This window comes from Panthera onca, chromosome A2, assembly GCF_046562875.1.
Source record: "Panthera onca isolate mPanOnc1 chromosome A2, mPanOnc1 haplotype 2, whole genome shotgun sequence".
NCBI lineage: Eukaryota > Metazoa > Chordata > Mammalia > Carnivora > Felidae > Panthera > Panthera onca.
In genome coordinates this window covers 17,934,700-17,959,079 of record NC_138340.1, presented here as the reverse complement: position 1 = coordinate 17,959,079, position 24,380 = coordinate 17,934,700, and the positions used below count along the sequence as shown (strand labels likewise).

Genomic DNA, 24,380 nt, shown 5'->3' with positions numbered 1-24,380 from the left:
AGCTCAGGGTCAGGGGTCAGGGATGCTCAGGTTGGGGCCCGGGTTTGGGGCACGATGCTGGGTCAAGGTGCTGTGGTTTAGGGGTCAGAAGCGGGGTGAGGCAGGAGTGGTGCTGACGCCCCCCAACCCTGCCTTCAGCTGGTGTGCACTGCGGTCGCCATCCTCCTGCACTACTTCTTCCTCAGCACCTTCGCGTGGCTCCTCGTGCAGGGGCTGCACCTCTACCGCATGCAGGTTGAGCCCCGCAACGTGGACCGTGGCGCCATGCGCTTCTACCACGCCCTGGGCTGGGGCGTCCCTGCCGTGCTGCTGGGTGAGGGCTCTGCTCCCTGGCCCATCCGGGCCTGCGACCCCTGGCTTGTACCTATCACGTGGCCTGACTCCTGCCCCCGCCCCCAGTCCCGATCATTACCCCAACCTCCATCCCTGCCCCCCACCACGCCATGTGCTCAGCAGGGAGCCCGCTGTGCCCCCACCCCTGGCATGAGAAGGTCAGCTGCTCTAGAACATACTCCTTCAGTCCTTCCTCTCCTCCCCTACAGGCCTTGCTGTCGGCCTGGATCCAGAGGGCTATGGGAACCCTGACTTCTGCTGGATCTCGGTCCATGAACCCCTCATGTGGAGCTTCGCAGGCCCTGTCATCCTGGTCATCGTGGTGAGTGTGCTGTACCTGGTGCCACCTGCGTGCTCTGCAGCAGGTGCGGCGGTGTTGGTGGAGGGGTGCCGGGTGGCAGTCGGCAGGTTTCCAGGCCTCGGCCTCAATTTCTGTTCTCCACTCGACTGGCACAGAGATGGGAAGTGTGGGGTCAGAAACTTGGCTGCCAATCTCTCTCTGCGGATCTCTATTTCCCTTTCTCAGTCCCTCTCTGGTTCCCTATCTCGGACATTTTCTGAGCCAAAGTGCCTCTCTGTTTCTGATCTCCCTGTTGTGTGTGTGTGTGTGTGTGTGTGTGTGTGTGTGTGTGTGTGTGCGCGCGCGCCTGTGTGCATGTGTGTTTCTCACTGCTTCTGCCTCTCTGTGTCTTGGTCTCTCTCTGTCCCTGTCCCTCTCTCACTGCCTCTCTCTCTGTCCTGCCCCTGCTCCACATGTCTGGCCATGGGTCCAGATGAATGGGACCATGCTTCTCCTCACTGCCCGCACATCCTGCTCCACTGGGCAGAGGGAGGCCAAGAAGACCTCTGTGCTGTGAGTTGTCTGGCTGGGGGAAGCGGGGGATTCTTAGAATGGCAGTCCCTTCCTTGGCAGGCTGAGCTCCAGATTCTGGGTGGGGAGGTGAAGTCCTACCTGCCCTGGCCAGCCCCTGTCTGGTGCCCTCACCATACTCTGGCCCCACACATGCTCTGCCCTGCTGTCTCCCCTGAGTCTCCCTTGGCCTGGGTGGCTCACTGTGCCCCCTGCCCCCGTGTCCCACCTATCTCCCACGTTTCTCTCATAGCCTGCCCCTACTTCCCACATATTTTCCCCATGTCCCCTCATGGCTCCCTAACTATCCTCCTGGTTCTTTTGGTGACCTCCTGTCTCCCCTAGTGTCCTCTGGAGACTGCCATGTTCCTTTGTGATTTCCTGTCCTTCCATGACCCCTGTGTGTCCCCCGCATGAGCCCTGCATGACGCATGCTTGTCCCCTTGTGTCCTTCCCTGTTCCGCAGCAGGAGCCTTCGCAGCTGCTTTCTGCTGCTTCTCCTGGTCAGTGCCTCCTGGCTCTTCGGCCTCTTGGCAGTCAACCACAGTGTCCTGGCCTTCCACTACCTCCATGCTGCACTCTGCGGGCTCCAGGTAACTGGCACCCCTCCCCACCTCCAGCCTGGTGGGGCTTCAGCAGGGTGGCCCAAACCCTGGGCAGGCCATCGAGCCCAGTCTAGAGCTGACTCCTCTGGATGACTGATGCCAGGTAGGGTGCCCATCCTGGACTTCCTTCCCCAGCACTGTGGCTCCTGGCCACTTGCTGGTCCACACAGACCTCCACTGACTTAGTCACTTGGGCCACTCTGACGCCTCCGAGATTCTCCCTGACTCCCTTACTGGATCACCCCTGGACCCCTCACTCCCTCACACTGACTTGCAATGACTGATCCCCCTTGCTGACCCACAGTGACTTATATGAGCCTCGACTGACCCCCTGCTGGCCCCCCTCTGACCTGTGACTCATTTCTGATCTCTCACTGACTTTCGGTAACCCCTCGTTGACCCCATGCTGACCCTTACTGACACAGGGCCTGGCAGTGCTGCTGCTCTTCTGTGTCCTGAATGCAGATGCCCGGGCTGCCTGGACACCAGCCTGTCTGGCTAGAAAAGCAGCGCCCGAGGAGGCAAGGCCAGCGCCTGGCACGGTGAGGAGTTCTCAGGGCTGGGGAGTCAGGCCGGGGGCCCCGAGAGGCCAGGGTTGGAGGCCTCTCCAGAGCTGGCTCACACTCCTGTCTGCACCCACCTCCTGTAGGGGCACGGGGCTTACAACAACACGGCCCTCTTTGAAGAGAGTGGCCTTATCCGCATCACCCTGGGTGCCTCCACTGTCTCCTCAGTGAGCAGTGCTCGCTCTGGCCGGACCCAGGACCAAGACAGCCAGCGGGGCCGCGGCTACCTCAGGTGAGCAGAGCAGCCTTCTTGGGAGGAGGACATATAGCTCAGACCAGTCCCACTTGACCAGAGGGTGGCATTACTGGTCCTGGGATGATGGTTCTACCCATCTTGGCACCTGGTTCCCCCGCTACTGCTTCTGCCGTAGATGCCTCTTGCCACATACCCAGGGGTGCTTTCAGAGCCATTCCACAGCAGTTGGCTATGTGCTCACAGCCACCCCAGCCTCCAAAGCACCCCATCACATCCCTCTTTGATGGGAGGGGGCGGTTCCTGCATTTCCAGGGACAATGTCCTGGTTCGACATGGCTCAGCTGCTGACCACACTGACCACAGCCTCCAGGCTCATGCTGGCCCCACTGACCTGGATGTGGCCATGTTCCATCGAGATGCTGGTGGAGGTAGGGGCCAGGGCCGGGGCGGGGGAAGGGAGGCAGAGGATCTCCCCACCATTTCCCTTTCTTGAGAGCAGCAGCTGACTGCAGTGGGGCGAGCTCCCCGCAGGTCACTGCCCCAGGAGGCACCTGGTTCTCCTGCCAAGTCCCAGCCCTTCTGTACTGACCCCCACTCCAGACTCTACCTAGGTTCCCAGCCCCAGCTCCCTGCTGTAGCTAACCCAAGACCCTCAGCTCCAGGCTCTTTCTTGACCCCCAAGTTCCTCATCTCCCTGAGCCATTGATGTGCCTTCCTCCTTCTGATCTTCCCAACTCTAGCTGCAGACTCTGACTCTGACAGCGACCTGTCCTTGGAGGAGGAGAGAAGTCTGTCCATTCCATCCTCAGAAAGCGAGGACAATGGCCGGACACGGGGGCGTTTCCAGCGTCCACTCCGCCGGGCAGCCCAGAGTGAGAGGCTCCTCACTCACCCCAAAGGTGAGGGGGTATCTCTGACCCCATGGGTGACCAAGGGACACCCCATATTCCACTCGGGTGTGACCCAGGGACGCTGATATCCCCTGAAGATTCCTGGGACCAGCCTATTGGGAACCTGGGGTCATCATTAGGCCCCTGCACACCTCTCCCTATCTTCCTAGTGGTTCTGCTGGCTAGAGGTCCAGGAATAGCCTGGGCAACAAGGTCAAGGTCAGAGTCAGGGATGTTACAGGGTGACATGTCATTCTTCCAGCCCCTCTTCTTCCATGAGGGTTGGGGTTCAGCCTGGTTTCTTCTTCCAGGATTTTTCTTGACCCCTCAGCCATCAAGTCCCTCCACCCCTACTCTCTGTCCACCTCCAGAGTGGCAGGCTCACCAGTAACCCTCTCCATGGGTCCATTGATTTCTGAGAAACACTCTCTTGTTCCTACCTCTGCTCAATCAGTACAGCCAGAGTTTCAGGAGTCATTAGGGTCAGGGTTAGGGGGGTGGTCACTGAGTCTGGATCATAGGGGTCATGAATCAATGGGGTCAATTCAGAGGCTCCTGTAACCTGCTCTGGCTCCACAGACGTGGATGGCAATGACCTTCTGTCCTACTGGCCAGCCCTGGGGGAATGTGAGGCCACTCCCTGTGCTCTGCAGACCTGGGGCTCCGAAAGGCGCCTGGGGCTGGACACCAGCAAGGACGCAGCCAACAACAACCAGCCGGACCTGGCCCTGACTAGTGGAGATGAAACCTCCCTGGGCCGGGCCCAGCGCCAGAGGAAAGGTACGACCCCTGACTTTGTCCTGTACTTCAGGGACCCCAGAGACTGCTTCTACCCCAGCCCAGGGGATTCTTGCCCCTTTGAGCCTCACCTGCATCGCCAGGACCTGGGGGTTGCTCCTCCTCTGATCTCAAGGGGAGGTCTGCCTCTACTCCTGCACCTTGGAGACTTACGCTGTCCCGACCCAGGGGATGACTGCCTTCCCACTCTAAGCCCTATCCTGCTGTCGCAGTGGGATCCCCAGGGGCTGCCTCTGCCCCTCCCCAAGGGGTTTCTGTCTCCAACCCTTTGTCACAGGGATCCCAGGGGCAGCTGCATCCCTAGCCCCAGGGAGTGTCTGCCACCCCCTGCCCCACATACTTACTTTACTCCCATTTGTTCCTCACACAGGCATCCTGAAGAACCGATTGCAGTACCCACTGGTGCCACAGACCCGGGGTGCCCCTGAGCTGTCCTGGTGCCGTGCAGCCACCTTGGGCCACCGTGCTGTGCCAGCTGCCTCCTATGGTCGTATCTATGCTGGAGGGCCCACAGGCAGCCTTTCACAGCCAGCCAGCCGCTACTCCTCTCGGGAACAGCTGGACCTGCTCCTCCGGCGGCAACTCAGCCGTGAGCGACTGGAGGAGGCCCCTGCCCCTATGCTTCATCCCCTGAGTCGGCCAGGTTCCCAAGAACGCCTGGATGCCGCGCCAGGCCGCCTGGAGCCCAGGGACCGGGGCAGCACCCTACCACGGAGGCAGCCACCGAGGGACTACCCTGGTGCCAGGGCCGGCCGCTTCGGGTCGCGGGATGCTCTGGACCTAAGGGCGCCTTGCGAGTGGTTGAGCACACTGCCCCTGCCCCACAGTGCCCGGAACCTTGACCCACAGCCCCCGCCTCTGCCCCTGTCTCCCCAGCGGCAACTCTCAAGGGACCCCCTCTTGCCATCCCGGCCCCTGGATTCTCTGTCCAGGAGATCGAACTCAGGGGAGCAGCTGGACCGTGTGCCTAGCCGGCACCCCTCACGAGAAGGCCTCGGGCCACCCCCGCAGCTGCTCAGAGTTAGGGAGGACCCAGCCAGTGGCCCTAGCCATGGCCCCTCTACAGAGCAGCTGGACATTCTCTCCTCTATCCTTGCCTCCTTCAACTCCTCGGCTCTCTCCTCTGTGCAGTCCTCAAGCACGCCCTCGGGCCCTCACACCACTGCCACGCCTTCTGCCACAGCCTCTGCGCTTGGGCCCTCCACACCACGCTCTGCCACATCCCACAGCATCTCAGAGCTATCTCCAGACTCAGAGTAAGCAGGCTCTAGCCACTTGCCCTTACCCTCATCAGCTTAAGACAACCTCCTGTGTACCCTGGCCTGTGTTCTGCCACAAAATGGGGTATGGGTTGGCCCTGGCTTAGCACAGCCAGGGTGCCATGGGCTGGGGGCAGAAATCTGGCGGGGAATGGTGGTGTGATTAGCCGGAACTTGCAGGGTGTATGATTGGTGCCAGCCACCCTCCCCTGTACCTCCTGGGCGAAGGAAGAGAGATAGGTGCCTTCTGAAGGGCTTGAACAAGAGGAGGGGGTGAGAGCAGGTGCCAAGGCTTGGCAGTAGGAGGTAACCTGGTATGTGGAAGGGGCAAGGAGGAGAGGAAGTCATTGCCTGAGAGGCTTTGTTTAGGAGGTGGTATGGGATAAGGAGGGGCCAGAAGTGGTGCCAGGATATGGGCATCTTATATTCCAGGCTGAAGAGCTAACTTTGAAAGTAAGTCATTTATCCATTGATTGATCGATTGATTTAGTCACTGTTAGGTTCCTCGTGCCTGTGGGCACTGTGAGGTGGAGCACGTAGGAACTGAGCTGGGACCTGGTGCGTTTCAGGTGCCAATGGGGCATCTGTGGGGTAGGGAAAAGCAGTCGTACCTGGGAAGCAGCTGGATACACAGGAGCCAGAGGAGTGGGGAGGAAACAAGGGCTGCGAGGCTTTGGAAACCAAGAGGAGGAGAGTTGAGTTTTGAGAAGGAGGAACAGCTAGGTCAGGCTCTGTGGAGGGCCGCAGGGCGAAAGGAGGCTTTGGGGAGAAGGGGACCCCAGGTGTGGGACAGGAGGCCAATAGAACCCAGGCAGAGTCCAAGGAAGAGAAAGGAAGGAGGAGCAGGGAACTTGGGGCCTGGTGCCAGGGACTCTGGAAGGGTGCTGGGGGAGGGTTGAGGGAGAGCTATGAGTATTGCCTGGACCCAACTGCAGCCCAACTTTGGGGTCTAACTGGTGGGGGTCGGGGGTGGGCCTGGGGGGCTGAGCAGGGGTTTGGGTTCGGGAATCACACTTGACTTATCCGAGTCTCTGTTTCCATATCTGTAAAATGTGTCTGTAGTGACAAACTTTCTGAGATGTGGAGATTTTTTGAGACGAAAATCTGTCAAGTGCTTAATGTAGTATTTGTACATAGTAGGTGCTCGCTGAATGCCTAGAGAGAAGACAGGAGGCCGCGGGGCCTTGCTGATGAGTCTTGGGGTGCAGAAGGGGTAAAGGGGCTTGAGAACCCTGAAATGGGTGTAAGGGGGCTGGGGACTGAGAGGCAAAGGTGATGGGGTTGAGGGAAGTTGGCGGGGGCCCAGGCTGTGGTGGAAGCCCAGAGCCCCCTGACTGAATTCTCTCAGCAACCACCTCTGACTACCGCATTCAACTCTGCAGAGTTCCCAGAAGCGAGGGGCACTCCTGAGGGGCAGACTCACGGACCAGGAATGGCTGAGGGCAATGGAAGATTAGAGCTAACAGAAGAGACTCCGGGAGTCAGGGGCTGATCCCCAGGCAGCCTCCTGCCCACCCCCCAGCTCTCCCTGTTGCTGCAGTGCTGAGGCTCCTTGCTCTCTCTGTGAGCAAATCCCGCCATGCGTGTAACAGGTGCAGGGGGAAGAACTGAAAGGAGGACTTTTATACGTTTTGTACCTTTGTAACCAGAGAGATATGCTTATGTTATTTTTCAGCTTTTCTGTCTCCTGGGGTTCTGAGGCTGGGCTGGGAGGGGAAGGGGACAGAGGGTAGAGTTTGGCCCCATTTGGGTCCCTGGCAAACCATATGCTCTTTCCTCTCATCTTACTGGGGCGGATTCAGACAGGGAGGGCAAGTAGCCTCCCACCCATTGATCTGAATATTGTTAGGGCCCAAAGTACAGAGCTGATCTTTGCTTTTTCTTGGATGCCCCAAGGGCCAAACTTCAGGGACAAGGGGTTGGTCTTGGAAACGGGGGTCCTCTGATCTCCTCACAGGGCTTGCTCACGCTGCCCCTCCCCGTGGATGTGTGTGTTTATTATGTGGAGTCCCTGCCACTTACTGCCTTATGACCTAGGACTGATGCTGTGGGGTGCTGGTGGAGCAGCAGATGTCATGTTTACAGAGCAAGGCTTCCCTTTCTCTCCTGGGGAGGGGCTCAGGCCTCTGTTCAGACATTCCTGCAGAGGGTGGACTAGGGGGTCATTTGCCAGCCCCTACCCCTGCTATGAGCAAAAGTTGTCCATGGTGCCATTCGATGCCCTGACCCTGCCCTGTGCTAGAATTTCTTCCGAGGGGTAGGGTAGGAGTGGGGGCAAGGGGAGCGAAAACAAGGGAATTGAAGACACAGAATGTAGGTGCCACTGCCTCCCATGTTTACAGGACCCTCCCTGGCCCTTGGCACCTGGGCTGCAGGAACTAGTTCCATCCTACTCTATTTTCTCCTATAGGGAAAAATGACTGTTAGGACCCTGTTCACAAAACTCTCTTTTATTACTTTGTCTGATGTCCAGAACTGGGGACTTTTAGATTTTGTTACTTTGTTTACAGGTCAAGATTTCAAACATTTTACAAGTTTGTTTACAACTGAAAACTTTGAACTTTTACACTTTGTTTACAGTTGAGAATGTGTTTTCCCCCCCTTTGTTTACAAGTGAAAGATAGAGAAGATGGGAGAGGGGCTTGAGGACCCTGGACCTGGCCATCTTGAGGAGTTTCTAGCCTCTACCTCTCCCAGGCCAAAGGCCAGCCCTGAGCCACCTGTTGAACAGCAGACCCAGAAATCCTCCAGAGCGGGCATCCTTTTACCGCTACGAACAATGGGTTGTGCAGGGTTGTAGGGGGTTCTGTGCAGACACCCCCCTGCCCCTTCCCCGCACATACTCTTGGGAGGCAGTTTCCAAGGAGATTAAAAGTTCTTCTTCACTGACTGGTGCCAAATCTGCCAGCCAGGACCCCAGCTCTCCTTACCCAGCAGAATGACCCCAGCCCTTGAAGGGTTAAGGGGCCCACTGTGGGGAGAGGGGGTCGTCCTTGCTATGTCCTAGGTTCTATAGATGTCCCTCGGTGGGGGTCCCCTGCTCCAGCCCAGTGGCCCTTTCCCTGTCTGTGTAAATTGTTCCGTGAAGCCGCGCTCTGTTTTGGGAATAAACTTCTATAGAAAATGGTTGTTGCCTCTTTCTGTTTGGGGGTGGGGGTGTAGGGTAGGAAGGAGGCTATGAATGATTCAGGCCAGGTTGACCTTTGGGAGAAATCTGAGCTCTGCACCCCCCTCAATATTCAGTTATTTTTAGCACATTTCGTCTGACATTTGGACCAGGTTCCCATCTCTTTCACCCTTAATTCTGGCCTGGCGCCTTGTGATTGGGGCCTGAAGTACGAGCACAGGTGCTGGGAGTAAGGTGCCAGGGAAACTCCTCTCTCTCAAGGTGGCAGCATGATGACTTGGTCTTCAGGGTGTGCAATTGTAACCTCGAATTTGCCCTGGCTAGGGGCCCAATCAACCCTAAGAACTGCCCTTGCTAACCCCTCAGCCCATTAACAGCACTGACCCCCACCAGCCTCTAGGACTTGGAGCTGGCTGGGACATCGCGTTCCTTCTCTGCTCAGGCAGAAATCTTTGGACAGAAACCGAGATGCCAGGCTGTGCTCTGTATAGAGGAAGGGAAACTCTCAGTCTCATTCTGGGTCTGGGTGTCCAGAGTTGAAGGGCAGCCTAGGGCACCTTCGGTGTCAGACATTGCCTGATCTTAAGAGGAGAGACTGAAGGTGGCGCCCGCAGAGACCTGATACCCCAAAGAGAGCTATGGCTCTGGCCATCAGTAGCGCCCGCAGGCAGCCCATTGGCGGGTTTCTCGCCCCATCCCGTGGGGTCCTTCCGCGAGAAGCCAAGACTTGGTATTCGCCTTTGTCGTACTCAGGGACCTGGGGCCGCGGCTATGGCCAGCTCCGCGCAGGTCTTTAGTCCCAGTTCTGCAGTTCTATCAGGTTTAGACAGGAGATTAAAAGTGAGCCAGGAGCGGCAGTACTAACCAGGCCGCAGGGGAGGAAGGGGTTAAATCTTCCGCCTTAGGGCTCGCCCAGCCTAAAGCGTGTCACTTAGGCCCCGCCCGACCACTCTGATTCGTCCAAGCCTTCCCTGTCCTATCCGGGGATTGGCCCCTCGGAGAGTGCCGGAGGTCCTCATCCCGGCCCCGCCTCCCGAGCCTCAGCGGCCTCCAGCCCCAGTTCCTGCAGCAGCCGGCAGTTGACAGCCCGCTGGCCATGGGGCTGTCGGAAGCGTTGGGGTGAGTGCAGGGCGTGGCCCTGGTTCCCCGTGTCTGTGTCCGCGAGCCGCCGCGTGGTCTCGGTGCAGAAGCCGGCTTGGGTTAGCTCCGAAGGCGTACCGCCAAGTCCGGAGCAGGCATCTGCCTGCAACGCCTCTGTTTGCCGCTTTGCCGATTTTCTGCAGGCAGCTATCCCCTGAAGCGACGGATGGGGGCGGGAACTGGCGCGACCTTCTCTCCTGAGGACTGTGCGGGAAGCCACTCGAACGCCGCCCGCGAGCTGGCTTCGGGCCGCGGGAGGCGGCTGAGTGTGGCGGAGACCCGGCCCAGGAGGTGCGCCGATGGGCGCGTTGGGGCGGGAGGTCGTTGCACCGAGTCCATAACGGTGTCCTAAACCCACCTAGCTGTACAACTGATCCCGGATACTGGGATACGGCTGGAAGGGCTGCGGTGCCCTCCCAGAGGGAGGGGCCAATGATCTAGGCCCCGCCCTCCAAACACGCGCTCTGATGGGTGGTGGGGAGCGCTTTAAGAAGACCTGCGTGACTCACGGAGGAGGGGCAAGGGGGCTCAAAGATCTCTGTGAGACTGCGGTGCCAAGAGTCTCTGAGGATCTTCCTTGTGCGCACTCTACTCCCTTCTCCAAGCAGGACATCCAGGTTAGAGGCTCTTCCCAGGAGAGTTCCTACCCCTCCGGTGGGATCCTACCCCTAGGTCAGAGCTCACAGATCAGAACTTTCCTGAAAATTTTCCCAGCAGGGGAGTTTCCCCTCAGGGAAGATTCCTGCGCAGCGGAGATCTATTCTCAGGTGAAAGCTTTCACCCATTCCAGGTGGGAGCCTCCCCCAGGTAAGAGCTTCTCTTAGGTGAGAGTACCTTCCACATGAGGACTTTACTGGTAGGTGAACACTTTCCCCACTGAGAAAGCTTCCTTCTCAGTATGAGCTACCCCCCCCCCCGCCCCCTTAAGAATTCCCTCGCCTCCAGATCTCCTATTCCTAGAGGAGATCCACCTCCCGCTTCAGGTGGGAGCCTGGGTAGATAAGAGATTCTCCCAAGACAGGACATACCTGGCTGATGAAAACTTTCCTGTCAGTTGAGAGCTTTCCCCTACGTGAGATCTCACCTGGGAACAGGAGTTCTTGAGGGGGGGGATCTTCCCACTTTGAGTGGGAGCTTGCCTTTCCAGGTGAGACCCCTTTCTCCGGGTGAGAACCATTCCCTGGCTTTGTGAGATTAAGCCTGAGTTTGTCCACAACCTGGACCCTGGGGCTGGAGGCCCAGGGGCAATCTTAGCCTCAGCACCTTCCTTCCCTTAGAGGGGAGCCCCTCTAAAGAGCAGCCTGCCTGAAGAGCCGGAACCCTGGTTGCGGGATCCCTTCCTTGTGTGTGCTCTCAGATGGCCAGCACGGAGCTCATGGAGCAGCTGGATAAGGACTCAGAGACTAAACGGGGATTGGCTGGGGGATGGGCTGGAGGGGACCTGGGGACCAGTCAGCCTGGGACCTGGACCTGGTAGAGCGCTCACAGCTGTCCCTGGGTTGGAGGTATGGATTGTATTCATCCTGATGTGTTTTTGTAGGGAACTTTGGCCCAGTGAGAGACTTGTGCTAGACAAAGTTCAGGGATTGCCACTGGCAGGGCGTGGGGCCAGCTGGGAGCTGGACCTACCTAGATCTTGAGGATGATTCTCTGACTCCAGGTGGAAGTGTGAGGGAGGTTGGACCAGGGTTAAACTCACTATGACTCTGGTCTCGCCACCCCAGTCAGAGGGACACAGAGGCACTGTTGCCTGTGACGCAGGCCATGGAGCTGAGGAAGCGAAACTACTACGTGGAACGGCCACTGCTGAATCAGGAACAGCTGGAGGAACTGGGCTGCTTGACCTCAGCCACCGAGACCCACCAGTGGCGAACCTGGTTTCAGTAAGGCTGAGGTTGGGGGCCGGGGGCACCGACAGGACTTAGGTAGACTGTGTTCCCAATGCCTACCATTGTGTCCTCAGGTGCTCCTACACTCGGGCCCGAGCCCTTCTCCTCCAACACCTCCCAGTTTTGGCGTGGCTACCCCGGTATCCCGTGCGTGACTGGCTCCTAGGTGACCTGTTGGCTGGCCTGAGTGTGGCCATTATGCAGCTACCACAGGGTGAGCCATACCTGACCCAGAGGCTGTACCCTCAGTCTTTGGGGGGTGATCTGCAGCCCTTCAAGGCCCTGGCCCGGAAGCCCTGTGGTCTTGTGCCCACCCACCCCCCCCACCCCCATCTGAAGCTTTGAGCCCTGCCCCTGGAACTATGGACCATGACCTAGGGCTGGGATTCCCTCATCCTTTTCAAGGCCCAGCCTTCCAAGCCTACATTGCTACCATTTCGCCTCCAGGCCTGGCCTATGCCCTCCTTGCTGGACTGCCCCCCGTGTTTGGCCTCTACAGCTCTTTCTATCCTGTGTTCATCTACTTTCTGTTTGGCACTTCCCGGCACATCTCCGTGGGTGAGTGGAGCCAGCCTCAGCCTTGCAGGAGGATGTCCACGTTCCCCCATGGAGGACAGGATGAGGGCAGGCTGAGGAGGGCAAGGGAACTTAGGGAAGGGGACAGCATTGGTGTTGGGCTACTGGGAGACTGGCCCAAGGTCATTCCCAGGCAGGACTAGGCCTCTGACTGTGGGGCCACAGATTCAGGATAGCTCCTGGCTCCGGGAGGATGTGTGTGAGGCATTGCAAGGGGCCCAGAACTTGGCAGAGGCCTGACTAGCCTGAGACAGGCCGTCCCTCTTTCCTCATTTCACCTTCCACGAGGGGAATGATTCTGAGCCGATGGACATGAGTGGAACAGGGCAGACGATGCAGGGCCAACGTTTCTAGCCACCCTCAAGAGCCCCTGAGCTCTGGGTTCATACATGACCACCAGCATTGCCTCTGTTTGTATGGCATAGTCTGAAGATACTTGTCTAGAGCTGAATGTCTCCTGGCCTCTGCCTTAAGGACAGGGCTCCTGGTTAGGGCAGTGCCCTCTCCCCTTCAGACCTGCCCTGACCTGTCCCTGCAGGTACCTTTGCTGTCATGTCTGTAATGGTGGGCAGTGTGACAGAATCCCTGGCCCCGGATGAGGACTTCCTGCAGGCTGAGAATGCTACAGTCGATGAGGAGGCCAGAGACGCTGCCCGGGTGCAACTGACCGCCACACTCAGTGTCCTGGTCGGCCTCTTCCAGGTGCGGAGCAGTCAGGAGTATGTGTTTCCGACCCCCACTGCTGCCAACCCCATCCCCACCCTCACCTGCCATTTCCCCTGTCTGACCATCGCTGCCCTTCTCACTATTGCTGTTCACTCATGCCCCTTGGATCCCACCTGCCCCGGGCTGTGCTCTAACTGCCCTGAGGGCCTTTGTCTTCCCTGACTGTCCTTGGCCACCCCACAGGTGGGGCTGGGCCTGGTCCACTTCGGCTTCGTGGTCACCTACCTGTCAGAGCCTCTGGTCCGCGGCTATACCACAGCCGCGTCCATACAGGTCTTCGTCTCGCAGCTCAAGTATGTGTTTGGCCTCCAACTGAGCAGCCGCTCTGGGCCGCTGTCCCTCATCTATGTGAGTGAGGGTGGGAGGAGGGACGTGTAGGGTGTGCTCCACCATCTGGAGTGCTGGCTGTGACCCTGCCTCCCCTCAGACAGTTCTGGAGGTCTGCTGGAAGCTGCCCCAGAGCGTGGTTGGCACTGTGGTCACCGCATTGGTGGCAGGAGTGGTGCTGGTGCTGGTGAAACTGCTGAATGACAAACTGCAGCGACATCTGCCCCTGCCGCTCCCTGGGGAACTGCTCACGGTTTGGATTCTTCGGGGCAGGGGGGAAGGGCAAGGGAGGATATGTCCCTGCCAGCAGGTACCCTCGGGGATTTAAAGACCAGCCAGAGTGGGCACCAGGGAGAGTTCCTGGGGAGTGGCTGGAACCACAGCAGAAAGGTCCCATGTTGGTGCCTTCCAGTCCCCAAACAGCACCTTACCCGGTCGTCCACTTCTCCCCATCTCCTGAAGGCTTTGCTTCAGGCCCCCTTCTTCCCTGCCAAAGTGGTTTCTCCACACTCTGACTGTCCTCTCCCCCCAGCTCATCGGAGCCACAGGCATCTCCTATGGCGTGGGTCTGAAGCACAGATTTGGGGTGGATGTCGTGGGCAACATTCCTGCAGGGTGAGCTCTGGCCCCTGTCGGGTTAGGGAGGGGTGGGCGGCCAGGACCAGCACCCTCCTTTGGCCTCACAGATGCCCTTTGCAGGCTGGTGCCCCCAGTGGCCCCCAGCCCCCAGCTGTTCGCCAGTCTTGTGGGCTACGCCTTCACCATCGCCGTGGTTGGTTTCGCCATTGCCATCTCACTGGGGAAGATCTTCGCCCTGAGGCACGGCTACCGGGTGGACAGCAACCAGGTCTGGCGGCAGGATATGGGGGCAGCTGGGTAAACAGAGATGCCAGGGCCTGGGGGGTGGGGGTGGGGCGGTGTGTGGTATAGCGGGTGGGACAGGGGGAAATAGCAAACAAGGGGCGCCTGGGTGGATCGGTCGGTCGGTTAAGCATCCGAGTTTGGCTCAGGTCATGATCACACGGTTTGTGGGTTTGAGCCCCATGTTGGGCTCTGTGCTGACAGCCTGGAGCCTGCTTCAGATTCTGTGTTTCTCTCTCTGCCCCTCCCCCGCCCATGCTCTGTCTCTGTCTCTCAAAAATAAATAAACATTAAAAAGAAAGAAAAGAAACAGCAAACAAATGTGCTGGGGCCACGCAGGGGACTGGGACAGTAGCCAGGGCATTCGGGACAGTAGCCAAGTCTGGAGGCTGTTGAATGAGGATGGAGGTTGGGGACACCTGGGCCTAGATACAGTGGTACGGTGACCAGACATGACACACCCGCACTTCCCTCCACCAGGAGCTGGTGGCTCTCGGCCTCAGTAACCTCGTCGGGGGCTTCTTCCGGTGCTTCCCTGTGAGCTGCTCCATGTCCCGCAGCCTGGTACAGGAGAGCACCGGGGGCAACACGCAGGTGGGCTCCGGGTGCGGGTGTGCATCTGTGCGCACGCACACCGCTCTGGCTGGGCGGTCCTGCCCGCTCCTCCCTGCACCCTGCTCCCCTACCCTCCACCCCACCCCACCCCCCTGCTCACTCCCACCCTGCAGGTGGCTGGGGCTGTCTCCTCCCTCTTCATCCTCATTATCATCGTCAAACTTGGGGAACTCTTCCAAGACCTGCCCAAGGTGAGCCGCCTCCTCCCCACAGCCAGGCTTGAGGGACCTGGCCAGGCCAGGGGCTCAAATCAGTCAGGTCCTAGGTGAGGGGCAGGGACACAAGCTCATGCCCTGTTTTTCAAGGTTGAGCTCTTTGGGGTGGGATTTGGAGTTAAGGATCAGGGATTGGAACCCTTCTGAGTGAGATCCAAGTTGTTCAGTTCAGGGGGCAGGTGGCAGCTAGCGTCGTGCGGGGCTCATGCCCGGGTGGTCAGGGTTGTCAGCACCTGGGCGCCTCTCGGAAGTCCCTGGTGACACTCCCCTCACTCAGGCAGTCCTGGCAGCCGTCATTATCGTGAACCTGAAGGGCATGTTGAAGCAGTTCACCGACATATGTTCCCTCTGGAAGGCAAATCGAGTGGATCTGGTGAGAGGCCTGTGAGCCCATGGGTGGGGGTGGGGACCTACAGCAGGGCCCCCTCTAGAGCCTGTTGACCGCTGCCCTTCTGCTTTTAGCTCATCTGGCTGGTGACCTTTGTGGCCACCATCCTGCTGAACCTGGACCTTGGCCTGGCCGTTGCAGTGGTCTTCTCTCTGCTGCTTGTGGTGTTCCGTACGCAGCTGTGAGTCTCCCCTCTGGGTCCCCCCATCCCAGCTCGTGAGGGAGCGAGGCCCACACTTTCTCCCCACCGCCTTCCTGCATCTCGGGGGTCACCCAGGCTCCCTCGTACCCCCTCGCTGCCCCTTCCTCACATGGTCTCCTTCACAGGCCCCGCTACTCTGTCTTGGGGCAGGTGCCAGACACGGATATTTACCGAGATGTGGCTGAGTACTCAGAGGTGGGTGGCAGGGGCTGAGCAGGAGGCCTGGGGGTGGGACAGAGGCTGAATGGGCCTTTGTTAGTCTTGTCTGCACCTGGCAAAGACCCTGGGGATTGAGGGTGCTTTGGTCCTTGGAGCTTCAGGGGAGGAGTTCTAGTCTGCCACCCTCCTCAGAGCTAGGAGGGGACAGAGGAGGAGTGGATACAGGGGCCATGGGAGCCTGAGGGGAGGGGTCTGTCTTATCCTGTGGAGCAGCTCTGGGGCAGGAGCCTGGGACACCAGGGTGAAGGAGAGGCTGTTTGTGATCTGATCAGCAGAGTTCCTACATCTCTATCATTCGTTTACCTCCTGAGAAGTTTCATGCTTAATAGTAGGGGCAGTGGAATAAAACAAGCCCATTCCTGCTGACTTGGAGACTTGGAGTCTGAGTACAGTATAATCAGGCAGAGGGAGGAGTGGTCAGGAGGGGGAGCAGCTCAGCTGGATGGAAAGGGAGGTGGGGGCACATTGTGCAGGCCCAAGTGCTGAGCAGAGACCTGGACTGTGTCCTGGGTGGAATGGGAGCTGGGGAGGGTGTCTCTGTGTACATGCAGAAAACAGACCACAGAGTGGGGGGTGGAGACCCAAGAGGAGGCCTAAGAGCCTAGCCTGGGTTTTAACAGAAGGGAGGGGAGATGGGAAGGGAAGGTTCAGGGTGCCCTGGAGGAAGCTTTGACGGGCTTGGCTGAGGGTCTGGGTGGTGGGGGTGAGGGGTAGGGAGCAGGACGAGGTGTTAGGGTTATGTAGCCAAACCTGTGGCCCAAGGTCTGGGAGGGCAGGGGCTTGGTGATGGGGGGCCCTTGGGCCATACAGGAGAGGAAAGCAGGAGAGCAAGATACAACCAGGAGAGCAGAGGGCTCAGCCACCCCCAACCCTGACCCATCCCTAGGCCAGGGAGGTCCCAGGCGTGAAGATCTTCCGCTCCTCAGCCACCATGTACTTTGCTAATGCCGAGCTCTACAGCGACGCACTGAAGCAGAGGGTGAGGCCTGGGGTCCCCAGGGTGAGTGTCATAGGGTCCCTTACCTCCCCAGAATGTCTGCATCCCTTCTGACATTTCTCTCTAGTGCGGTGTGGATGTTGACCACCTCATCTCCCGGAAGAAGAAGCTGGTCAAGAAGCAGGAGCAAAAGCTGAAGCGACTGAAGAAGCTCCAGAAACAGGCAGGGGCCTCTCTGAGCCAGGGACTCCTGGCCTCCTGACTTCTTAACCTCATTCATTCCCCTCTTCTCCCTGATGCCCCCAGGACCTCTGCTTTGCTCCCCTGGTGGGTCAGTGCTCTGGGTGGAGTTTTGTTTTCTCCCACATCCTAAGCCAGTAACAAGCGTTACACAGTAACAACCACCACGATCCTTTTCCAATCTGGCTGTTCCTGGAGCTGGTCAGAACCCCACCACCTTCAGTCTGGCAGCCCTGGGTCCCAAGCTTCAGTTCCTGGCCTGCCTACCTGCCCAAAGCCTGGGGGTGGTACCAGACTTGCCTGGCTTGGCTGTCAGGTGACAGCTGGGACAGCTTTTTACGGCCCCTCTCTTCCCCTGACCTAGATTGCCGCCTCCAAGGACACTTCTGTTTCTATCGAAGTCAACTCCAGCACCAGAGACATGGAGAGCAACAACATGGAGGACTCCAAGGCCGAGGGAGAGGGGTCAGCCATGAGCTGCAGAGATGGGGGTGCCCATGCATGTCCTGAGAGGAAGGCCACGGACCTACCAGCTGTGGGTTTTAAGTGGTTGTGCCAGTGGCAGGGGGGTGGGTGATGGATCAGATGCCCTATGGGGAGAGGTCTAGTGATCTGCCATAGATTCTGCTTGTGGCTCTCTTGTCTGCCATCGGAAGGCCTTGAATTTGTAGAGTTCACAAGACCCCACAGTCTGTGCTCATGGGTAAAGGGAAAGGATTGGGAGTGGGGGGGGAAATATGGGATCAAAAGGGATGCCAGGCTCAACTAGAGACCCAGATGGTATGCCAAGGTGTCTGCGTTTGCACATGTGTCCCTGGGCCCCCTCCCTGCTCCGCCCTGGCTGACTGAGGGTAGGCTACAATTGCCCAGCGCCCTCCCTTCTTAAGCCTCCCTAGTAAGCCTGGGTGCAGGAGGTAACAGAGCAGTATATGCAAGTCTCTATGTGCTCCTGAGTCTGGGCATCCTCTCCTGTGTTTCCTCATGTGTCCCTCTTGCCTTTGCATACAAGAGACTCCCCACATCCTGGTTCTCCAGTGTCCCCTGAATGTCCCAATATATGTGGGTGTTTACGTGCATGCTCCCACATCTGACCCTATGTGTCCTTGTATGTCTGTGTGCTCCTTGACATCACCCCTTCATGGGCAGCCTTTGCAGTGTGTCTGGTTTGCCAGCAGGTGAGCACAGGGAATGAGCTAGAAGATATGGCAGCCAGCGGTCAAGAAGGTGCTAAGGCCCCAGATGTGACCACACTGAAAGCCCTGGGCCTGCCTCAGCCGCACTTCCACAGCCTCGTCCTGGATCTGGGAGCCCTCTCTTTTGTGGACACTGTGTGCCTCAAGAGCCTGAAGAATGTAAGGGGCTGGGGGCTGGGGACACCCCTAAGAAGAGCCCTGGGAGAGGACAAGGCCCCCTCAAGCCTCCTGACCCTATAACTAGATCCAAGAGCCCTCTGAGCTCCCCCTCAAAACTCCCTCCCATCCCAGCCTCCCTCTTCGGGACCCACAAGGCTCCCTCTGAGTCTGGCCCCCTTTTCTGCTGCAGATTTTCCGTGACTTCCGAGAGATCGAGGTGGAGGTGTACATGGCCGCCTGCCACAGTGCGTGGGATGGGGACATGAGCGGTCTGGGAGGGGAGTGGGCTCTTCCAGCCAAGGAGTTAAGGTCTCTGAAACTGGAGGTCAGAGGTGTCTTGAGGGGGCAGGGGTCAAGGATCAAGAGTGACTGGAGGTTTAGATGTAGCCTCAGGGGTAGAGGTCAGGGACGAAATGGGTCAGGGTATTCGGGGGACTGGGGTTGGGGTTCCTGGTGGTTCTATGAGTCAGGGGAGACCTATTCCTTGCCTACAGCCCCTGTGGTTGCCCAGCTTGAGGCTGGGCACTTCTTCGATGCATCAATCACTAAGCAGCATCTCTTTGCCTCTGTCCACGACGCTGTCCTCTTTGCCCTCCAACACCCGAGGTCCAGCCCTGCCAGCCCTGTTTTGGTGAGCTGGCCTCTGTCTTGCTGAGCTTTTTGTCTGTCTACTGGTTGTCCCTACCCTGACCCCCAGCTTCAGGAAGTTCACCCTTCCTGGATGGATCTGTCCCTGGTGGACCCATTGCTGCCCCTTCCTGCCTTTAGCTGAAGCTGCTCCTGGGAGCAGGGGTTGCTGTCCTGGGGGAAGGGGCTGATATGTGTCCTTTGGAAACTGACCAGAGCCTCCCCTCCTCTGCCTCCTCAGATGACCAAACTCTGACCATGCTGCCACCCTGCCTGAGACTGCTCCCCTCTGAATGTTGTAACTTGTGAGAACGACACCCCCCCCCCAACCCTGGGCTGCCTCCAGATGTCCCCCAGGAGTCCCCTCCGTATAAACACACACACATACACACAACTCAGGGATGGAGGTTCTGGGACTCCAAGTTCAGTGCTATAGGCCAGGGATGGGGCACTGGAGTCAGACTGGCACTGGCTGGGTTGGGGGAAGATGTATGATTTTAGCCCCAGAAATAAAGATTTATTTGCCTAACACCAGGCTCTGCTGTGCCTTGGTGGGGGCTTGGTGGGGGCTTGGTGGGGTGGGCAGCCATCTACAGCCCTGGCTCCTGACCTTTCTTATGCCCCAAAGTGGGGACTGGAGTCAGAAGTTGGGGGGAAGGTTTGGGGAGGGCAGAGTCAGGTGAGACAGCAGACAGCCACCAGAGGGAAAGTTATGGGGCCCAGGGTGGGGGTACCCCAGGTCCAAGTTACTCAGCTGCTCTCAACCCTTGGCACCTATGTCTTCATCTGGAAGATAGTTGGAATCAGAGCTTCTTCTCAGGAATGATCCCAATGAGGTGCAGCCCCCGGAGGGTGTGAGTGAACCGGGGGGGGGGGGGGGGGAAGGGGCGGGGAAGCATGGTGTTCACAGGTGCTGCTGGTCTGTGTTTAGAAGAATGTGCAGGATTGTCTACTTGGGAAAATGCCTGTTCATAATCATTACATCACCTGGGCTCTGCAGGTCATGGTCAACCAAGAAATGTGCTCATTTCTACCATAAAATGCCAGCATCTAGGCATGTTCCCTAGTGGGCAGCAGTGGGCCTTTAGGCCAGCTGATGCTCTGAGTGATGGCGGGGCAGTGCGGCTAAAATCTTTCTGGTCCTGTGTCTCGGCAGTATAGTGAAATGATGATTATACCCGCTTCCTGGGTTGCTCAGTGAATATTAAATGAGTCAGTGCCACAAAATGCTGACAGCAATGCTGGGCTCGAGCCACCTGCTCAAAAGCACATGAACACTGCTGTCCCCCAGGTACTGACCAGGTGCTCAGCTCTGTGCTGGACAAGCGGACGGAGGCTGACCTATCCTTCAAGTCACTGAAGCGCCCCTTGTCCAGCTCAGTTTTTATCGTGTTCTGCATCAGCACCCTGTTCTGTGTTCATGAATCCTCCTCCCTGCCCCAGCCCCCAGAATCACAGCCCAGGAAGTCAGAGCTTTTTATCTGCTTTGTCACACGTATCCCAGCACCAGGAATGGTGCCTGGTGTGCTTGGCAAATATTGGGTGAGTGAAGCTTATGTGTCTGAGTGGAGGGCAGACCTCAAATAAGAAACTGCAGAGAGTTAGAACTTCTTTGAAGAAAAAAAAAACGGGGTCACATGACAGAGAAGGGACTGTGTTGCCCAGTATGCTCATGGGAGGGAAGCTAAGGGAGAAGGTGACACAGACTGAAACACCAGCCATGAGAAATGGAGGACCGTGTCCTGGCATAGGGAACAGCACTTGTTTTGGGGAACACCGGAGAGGCCTGCGTGAGTCTGGAGGGAGGCCACAGCACACAGGACCTCACAGGCCAGAGAGAACCTTCAGGCTTTGTTCAGAGCCTGTGGGGGCCCCACAGTTTTGAGCGCTCACCCTGCTGTGATTTGGACTGTGGGGTAGGCTGGGCTTTGGGGACCAGCAAGCGGCTCTGTGCCAGACAGCAGCCTTAGGGACCATGGGGTGTTAGAATTTGAGGGACTGAATGTTAGGTGAGGAAGGAAGCAGGGAGGAGGCTGGGGGAAGTTGTTCTTCAGTCCTGGGCTGGCTAAGAGGTCGGCACCCAGGCCTCAAGCGTACCGCCTATCTTGGCCCTGGAAGCCCCCCTTCCCCACCCTGCTGTGTTTTCTGGCCAGTCTGCCCCTCAGGAAAGGCCACGGACCCAGCTGGAACCTGCTGCCTGCCCCTGGGGGAGGGGTGTTTGTCTGTTGCCAGGCACCCAGGTTCCACCCGGGGACTTGGCACAGCCATGCTGCCCACACCGTTCATCCTGCTACTGCTGCCCCTGCTGGCGATGCCAGCCCCCTCCCATGCCTGGTCACGGCCCCTGTGGTACCAGGTGGGGCTGGACCTACAGCCCTGGGGGTGTCATCCGAACACCTTGGAAGGCTGTGGGGGCAGTCTGGGCTGTCCTGGCCACTGGATGGGCCTGGGGATGAACCGCATCTACCCTGTGGCTGGGGTCACACTCACCACCACCATGATGCTGATGGTCAGCCGTGCGGTGCTACAGCGGTGGCGCTCCCAGGGCACTAAGTCTGAGGTGAGCACAGCACTGCTCTGTTCCCCCAGCCTCCTGCCTCCACTCAGACCCAGTGAGATCACGTCCTCTACCCAACCCTCCCCCAGTCAACCTACCCATGCCTGTGCCCCCCCGCCCCCCGCACCGCTCACACTCTCTGGTCCCTACATCTGTCCACACCCATCAACCCCTGACCACTCCCAGTACTCTGTCCCCATCTGTCCCTCCGCCCCTTAATATCCTTATTCCTCATCCAGCCCCCTTGGCCCCCACGACCACCCCAGCCCATGGCAGACCCTCGGTGACCCTCCACCACCATCTGCCTTCCTATGCCCTTCTCCCTGGCCCCATCGCTGCCCCTCACCGCACCCTGATCCCATCCCTCTGCTCTCACTCTTGCCTCTTGGTCCTATCCTCAGCACCCGCAGGTGACCACTAGCCCCTCCGGACCCTGGAAACGGCGGAATCCGATCTCAGACCGCGCCCTGCTCATTGGGGTCCTGCACATGCTGGATGCCCTCCTGGTCCATATTGACTGCCACCTGCGGCATATAACCACCAAACAGAAAACCCCAATAAAGGGGTCTTCCACCCAGAGTGGGTGACCCAACATATGCCTCTCTTTGCCTGGTGGCCAGTCGGGGTGGGGGTGGCCTGAGGCTCTGGGCCAGGCTCAGGCCTGTGTGTGTGTCGTCTCCAAGCTCGCCTGGACCCCGTGTCTCCTTTTTATTTTTGCAGTCGGCAGATTTGAGGCCTCTGTGCCCAGGATGGGTGGGCATGTGGGGCTGACTCACACTGCTCCATTGCCCCCACTGACAGCCCCCTCTTCCTTAAGGTCTCACTCATAAATACAGCTCCTTCTCCAGGGCTCCTTAGGGGCCCTGGTGTGGTGGGACAAGACTTGACCATCAGGGAAGACTTGGCTGGTCCATGGAGGGCTGCCCAGAGGAGGTAACAACCTGAATGAGTCAGTGAGGGCACCCGGTTGGGGATGAGGGGGGTCGGGAGGTGGAGGGTGAGCCTTGGCCACCTTCATCTTTATGGCGGGCTCAACCATGCTCTGGCACCTGAGTGGTCCTTGCTCTAAGGCCCCTGAAAGTGGAGTGAGGGCTGAACTTCACCCCTTCTCTTCCTTCTACTGAGGACAATCCAGGTTGAGTGGGTACTGAGGCCTATGCATGTTTATCTGTTTTAGAAAAAGAATATAAAATTACGAATTCAAAAATAGAAATAAGTGCATTAAAATGAGGAAAAAATGGTGAGAGATTATAAATGTTAAAAAGCTGACACTACAGGGGCTCCTGGGTGGCTTATCCTGTTAAGCGTCTGACTCTTGATCTCAGCTCAGGTCTTGATCTCAGGGTTGTGAGTTCAAGCCCCACTTTGGGCTCCACAATGGGCATGAAGCCTACTTAAGAAAAAAAAAAAGTGATGCTACAATGCAAAATCCAGACCAATAATGTGTTTGTGGAGACTTCCTAACACATTAATACTTGTACCCCTATACTTTCTGGCTGCTGACTCTGATAACCTCTATATAGGATGAAGATTTTGTAGTACAGAGGGGACATATCCTCTATACACAGAAAATAGATGAATTCAGTCTTCCTTCTAACATGGTTGATTGTTGAAATTTGTGTTTTAATTATTGATAGTTTAGAAAATCCCTCTCCTAAACTATTATTGATGATGTCACATAAATTGTCTGGATGTTTTTCAAATTTGGAAAACTGTCATCAACTTGCTTTCATACAGAAGCTCTATATTTTGGAAGAATTTCCCAAAGGTAGGCTCTGGCTCCACATACATTTCAAAACTTGTTTTCTCTCCATGGCTCACAATTTTTCTAGCACCGGGCACTCTGGGGCACGTGCTAAATGCAATAGGATCCTGCATTTCTGTCCTGACCAGAAGCTCTGTCTGACCTGGCAGGAGGTTCCTGGAGGCCTCATGTACCAGGACAGAAATGACAAGGTGAATGCACACCCGAGTGGAGCAACCACATTAGGTCCCTCTAAACCCCGGCCAAGTGTGTCCCCTTGGTAGACTTGGAGGTGGTCCCCTTTCAGGGAAGCCCGCTGATGCCAGTCATCAAGAAGGGTCTCAGCTGCAGGCGGCCTCGTCACAGCTAGTTTTTGCCCTTGGCGCAACCCTTTCCCTCTCTCCCTCAGATGCTGATCTCGACTCCCTGGTAAATGTCCTAATCTCCCTCTGGGGAGTCCGCTTCCTAGAGAACCCAACCTGGGACAATCCCCAACCCACCTTCCTCTTGGCTGAACCCCCCAAATGTTATAACTTCTCCAGTATCCCCATAAGAGGTGAGGTAGGATGGAGGGATTGACTAGAAAAGGACAGAGGTTCTAACTACATGCAGTTAGAATATCTTCATTCCGCGAGTTTAAAAAAGACTTGCCTCTATGGACACACTCCTGGGGCTCCTCCCAAGGCCTGGAAGAGAAGAGCATTGAAGCTTGAGATTCATCAGCCTCTTGTTAGGCCCACTTCTACATTCTACAAGGTTCAGTAAGCACCTACCATTTGCTAGTCTATTGTGGATACCAGGATCCATTGATGTACATAACAGAACCGGCTCCTCTCTTACTCAAATGGGAGGGTGGTGGTGGTGGTGGTGGTGGTGGCGGCGGTGGTGAAACCAACTCAATAAAAGCCATGACTCTGCAGAGATGTGCTGGCCTAGTCAGGGCAGTGGGTGGCAGGTGGGTGGGGGCATGGAGCAAAGGGGGGCTGACTGCTGACACTTGAAAAGTGAGGTGACTAAAGTAGGGGACAGTGCTCCAGTCAGAATGACAGGTCCTTGTGGAGGGTGTGGGGGTGGACCTTGGCCTGGTCCAGGAACTATAAGATGGTCAGAATTTCAGTGGAAAGAAGGAGCCCTGGAGAGG

The 24,380-nt window shown here is 57.6% G+C and overlaps 3 protein-coding genes across 7 annotated transcripts in view; all 3 read left to right on the top strand.

Annotated features, from left to right (window-relative positions):
* CELSR3 (cadherin EGF LAG seven-pass G-type receptor 3) overlaps positions 1-9,514 on the top strand; it is a 28,364-nt gene extending 18,850 nt beyond the window's left edge. For 2 of the 5 annotated variants that reach the window (XM_060630997.3, XM_060630995.3), the window contains 11 exons: positions 139-313; positions 543-655; positions 1,107-1,186; positions 1,653-1,776; positions 2,214-2,330; positions 2,438-2,586; positions 2,863-2,978; positions 3,291-3,449; positions 4,020-4,220; positions 4,609-5,494; positions 6,880-9,514. In XM_060630997.3, coding sequence (XP_060486980.3) covers positions 139-313; positions 543-655; positions 1,107-1,186; positions 1,653-1,776; positions 2,214-2,330; positions 2,438-2,586; positions 2,863-2,978; positions 3,291-3,449; positions 4,020-4,220; positions 4,609-5,494; positions 6,880-6,907 — 2,148 coding nt within the window. In that variant the 3' untranslated portion in view covers positions 6,908-9,514. Of the gene's footprint in view, positions 1-138; positions 314-542; positions 656-1,106; positions 1,187-1,649; positions 1,777-2,213; positions 2,331-2,437; positions 2,587-2,862; positions 2,979-3,290; positions 3,450-4,019; positions 4,221-4,608; positions 5,495-6,879 lie in introns of all 5 variants that reach the window. The other 3 variants (XM_060630996.3, XM_060630994.3, XM_078443098.2) reach the window with 2 other exon arrangements.
* Positions 9,515-9,657: 143 nt separating this feature from the next.
* SLC26A6 (solute carrier family 26 member 6) lies at positions 9,658-19,467 on the top strand. Its single transcript, XM_078443099.2, has 21 exons — positions 9,658-9,743; positions 11,489-11,647; positions 11,728-11,867; positions 12,101-12,211; positions 12,768-12,931; positions 13,139-13,303; positions 13,383-13,535; positions 13,815-13,897; positions 13,982-14,129; positions 14,624-14,737; positions 14,872-14,949; positions 15,251-15,346; positions 15,436-15,542; positions 15,689-15,758; positions 16,669-16,761; positions 16,847-16,942; positions 17,324-17,494; positions 18,132-18,311; positions 18,502-18,556; positions 18,806-18,942; positions 19,180-19,467. Exons 1-21 carry the CDS (start codon positions 9,721-9,723, stop codon positions 19,192-19,194), a joined length of 2,358 nt encoding a protein of 785 aa, XP_078299225.1. The 5' UTR covers positions 9,658-9,720; the 3' UTR covers positions 19,195-19,467.
* Positions 19,468-20,390: 923 nt separating this feature from the next.
* Positions 20,391-22,095, top strand: TMEM89 (transmembrane protein 89). Its single transcript, XM_060630999.3, has 2 exons — positions 20,391-21,498; positions 21,897-22,095. Exons 1-2 carry the CDS (start codon positions 20,941-20,943, stop codon positions 22,080-22,082), a joined length of 744 nt encoding a protein of 247 aa, XP_060486982.3. The 5' UTR covers positions 20,391-20,940; the 3' UTR covers positions 22,083-22,095.
* Positions 22,096-24,380: the final 2,285 nt, after the last annotated feature.

Coding starts and splice junctions, on each gene's coding strand:
- SLC26A6 (XM_078443099.2), top strand. CDS start 9,721: ATGGGGCTGTCGGAAGCGTTGGG. Junction 12,932..13,138: donor TCCTGGTCGGCCTCTTCCAG/GTGCGGAGCAGT, acceptor GCCACCCCACAG/GTGGGGCTGGGCCTGGTCCA. Junction 13,304..13,382: donor GGCCGCTGTCCCTCATCTAT/GTGAGTGAGGGT, acceptor GCCTCCCCTCAG/ACAGTTCTGGAGGTCTGCTG.
- TMEM89 (XM_060630999.3), top strand. CDS start 20,941: ATGTTAGGTGAGGAAGGAAGCAGGGAGGAGGCTGGGGGAAGTTGTTCT. Junction 21,499..21,896: donor CCCAGGGCACTAAGTCTGAG/GTGAGCACAGCA, acceptor TCCTATCCTCAG/CACCCGCAGGTGACCACTAG.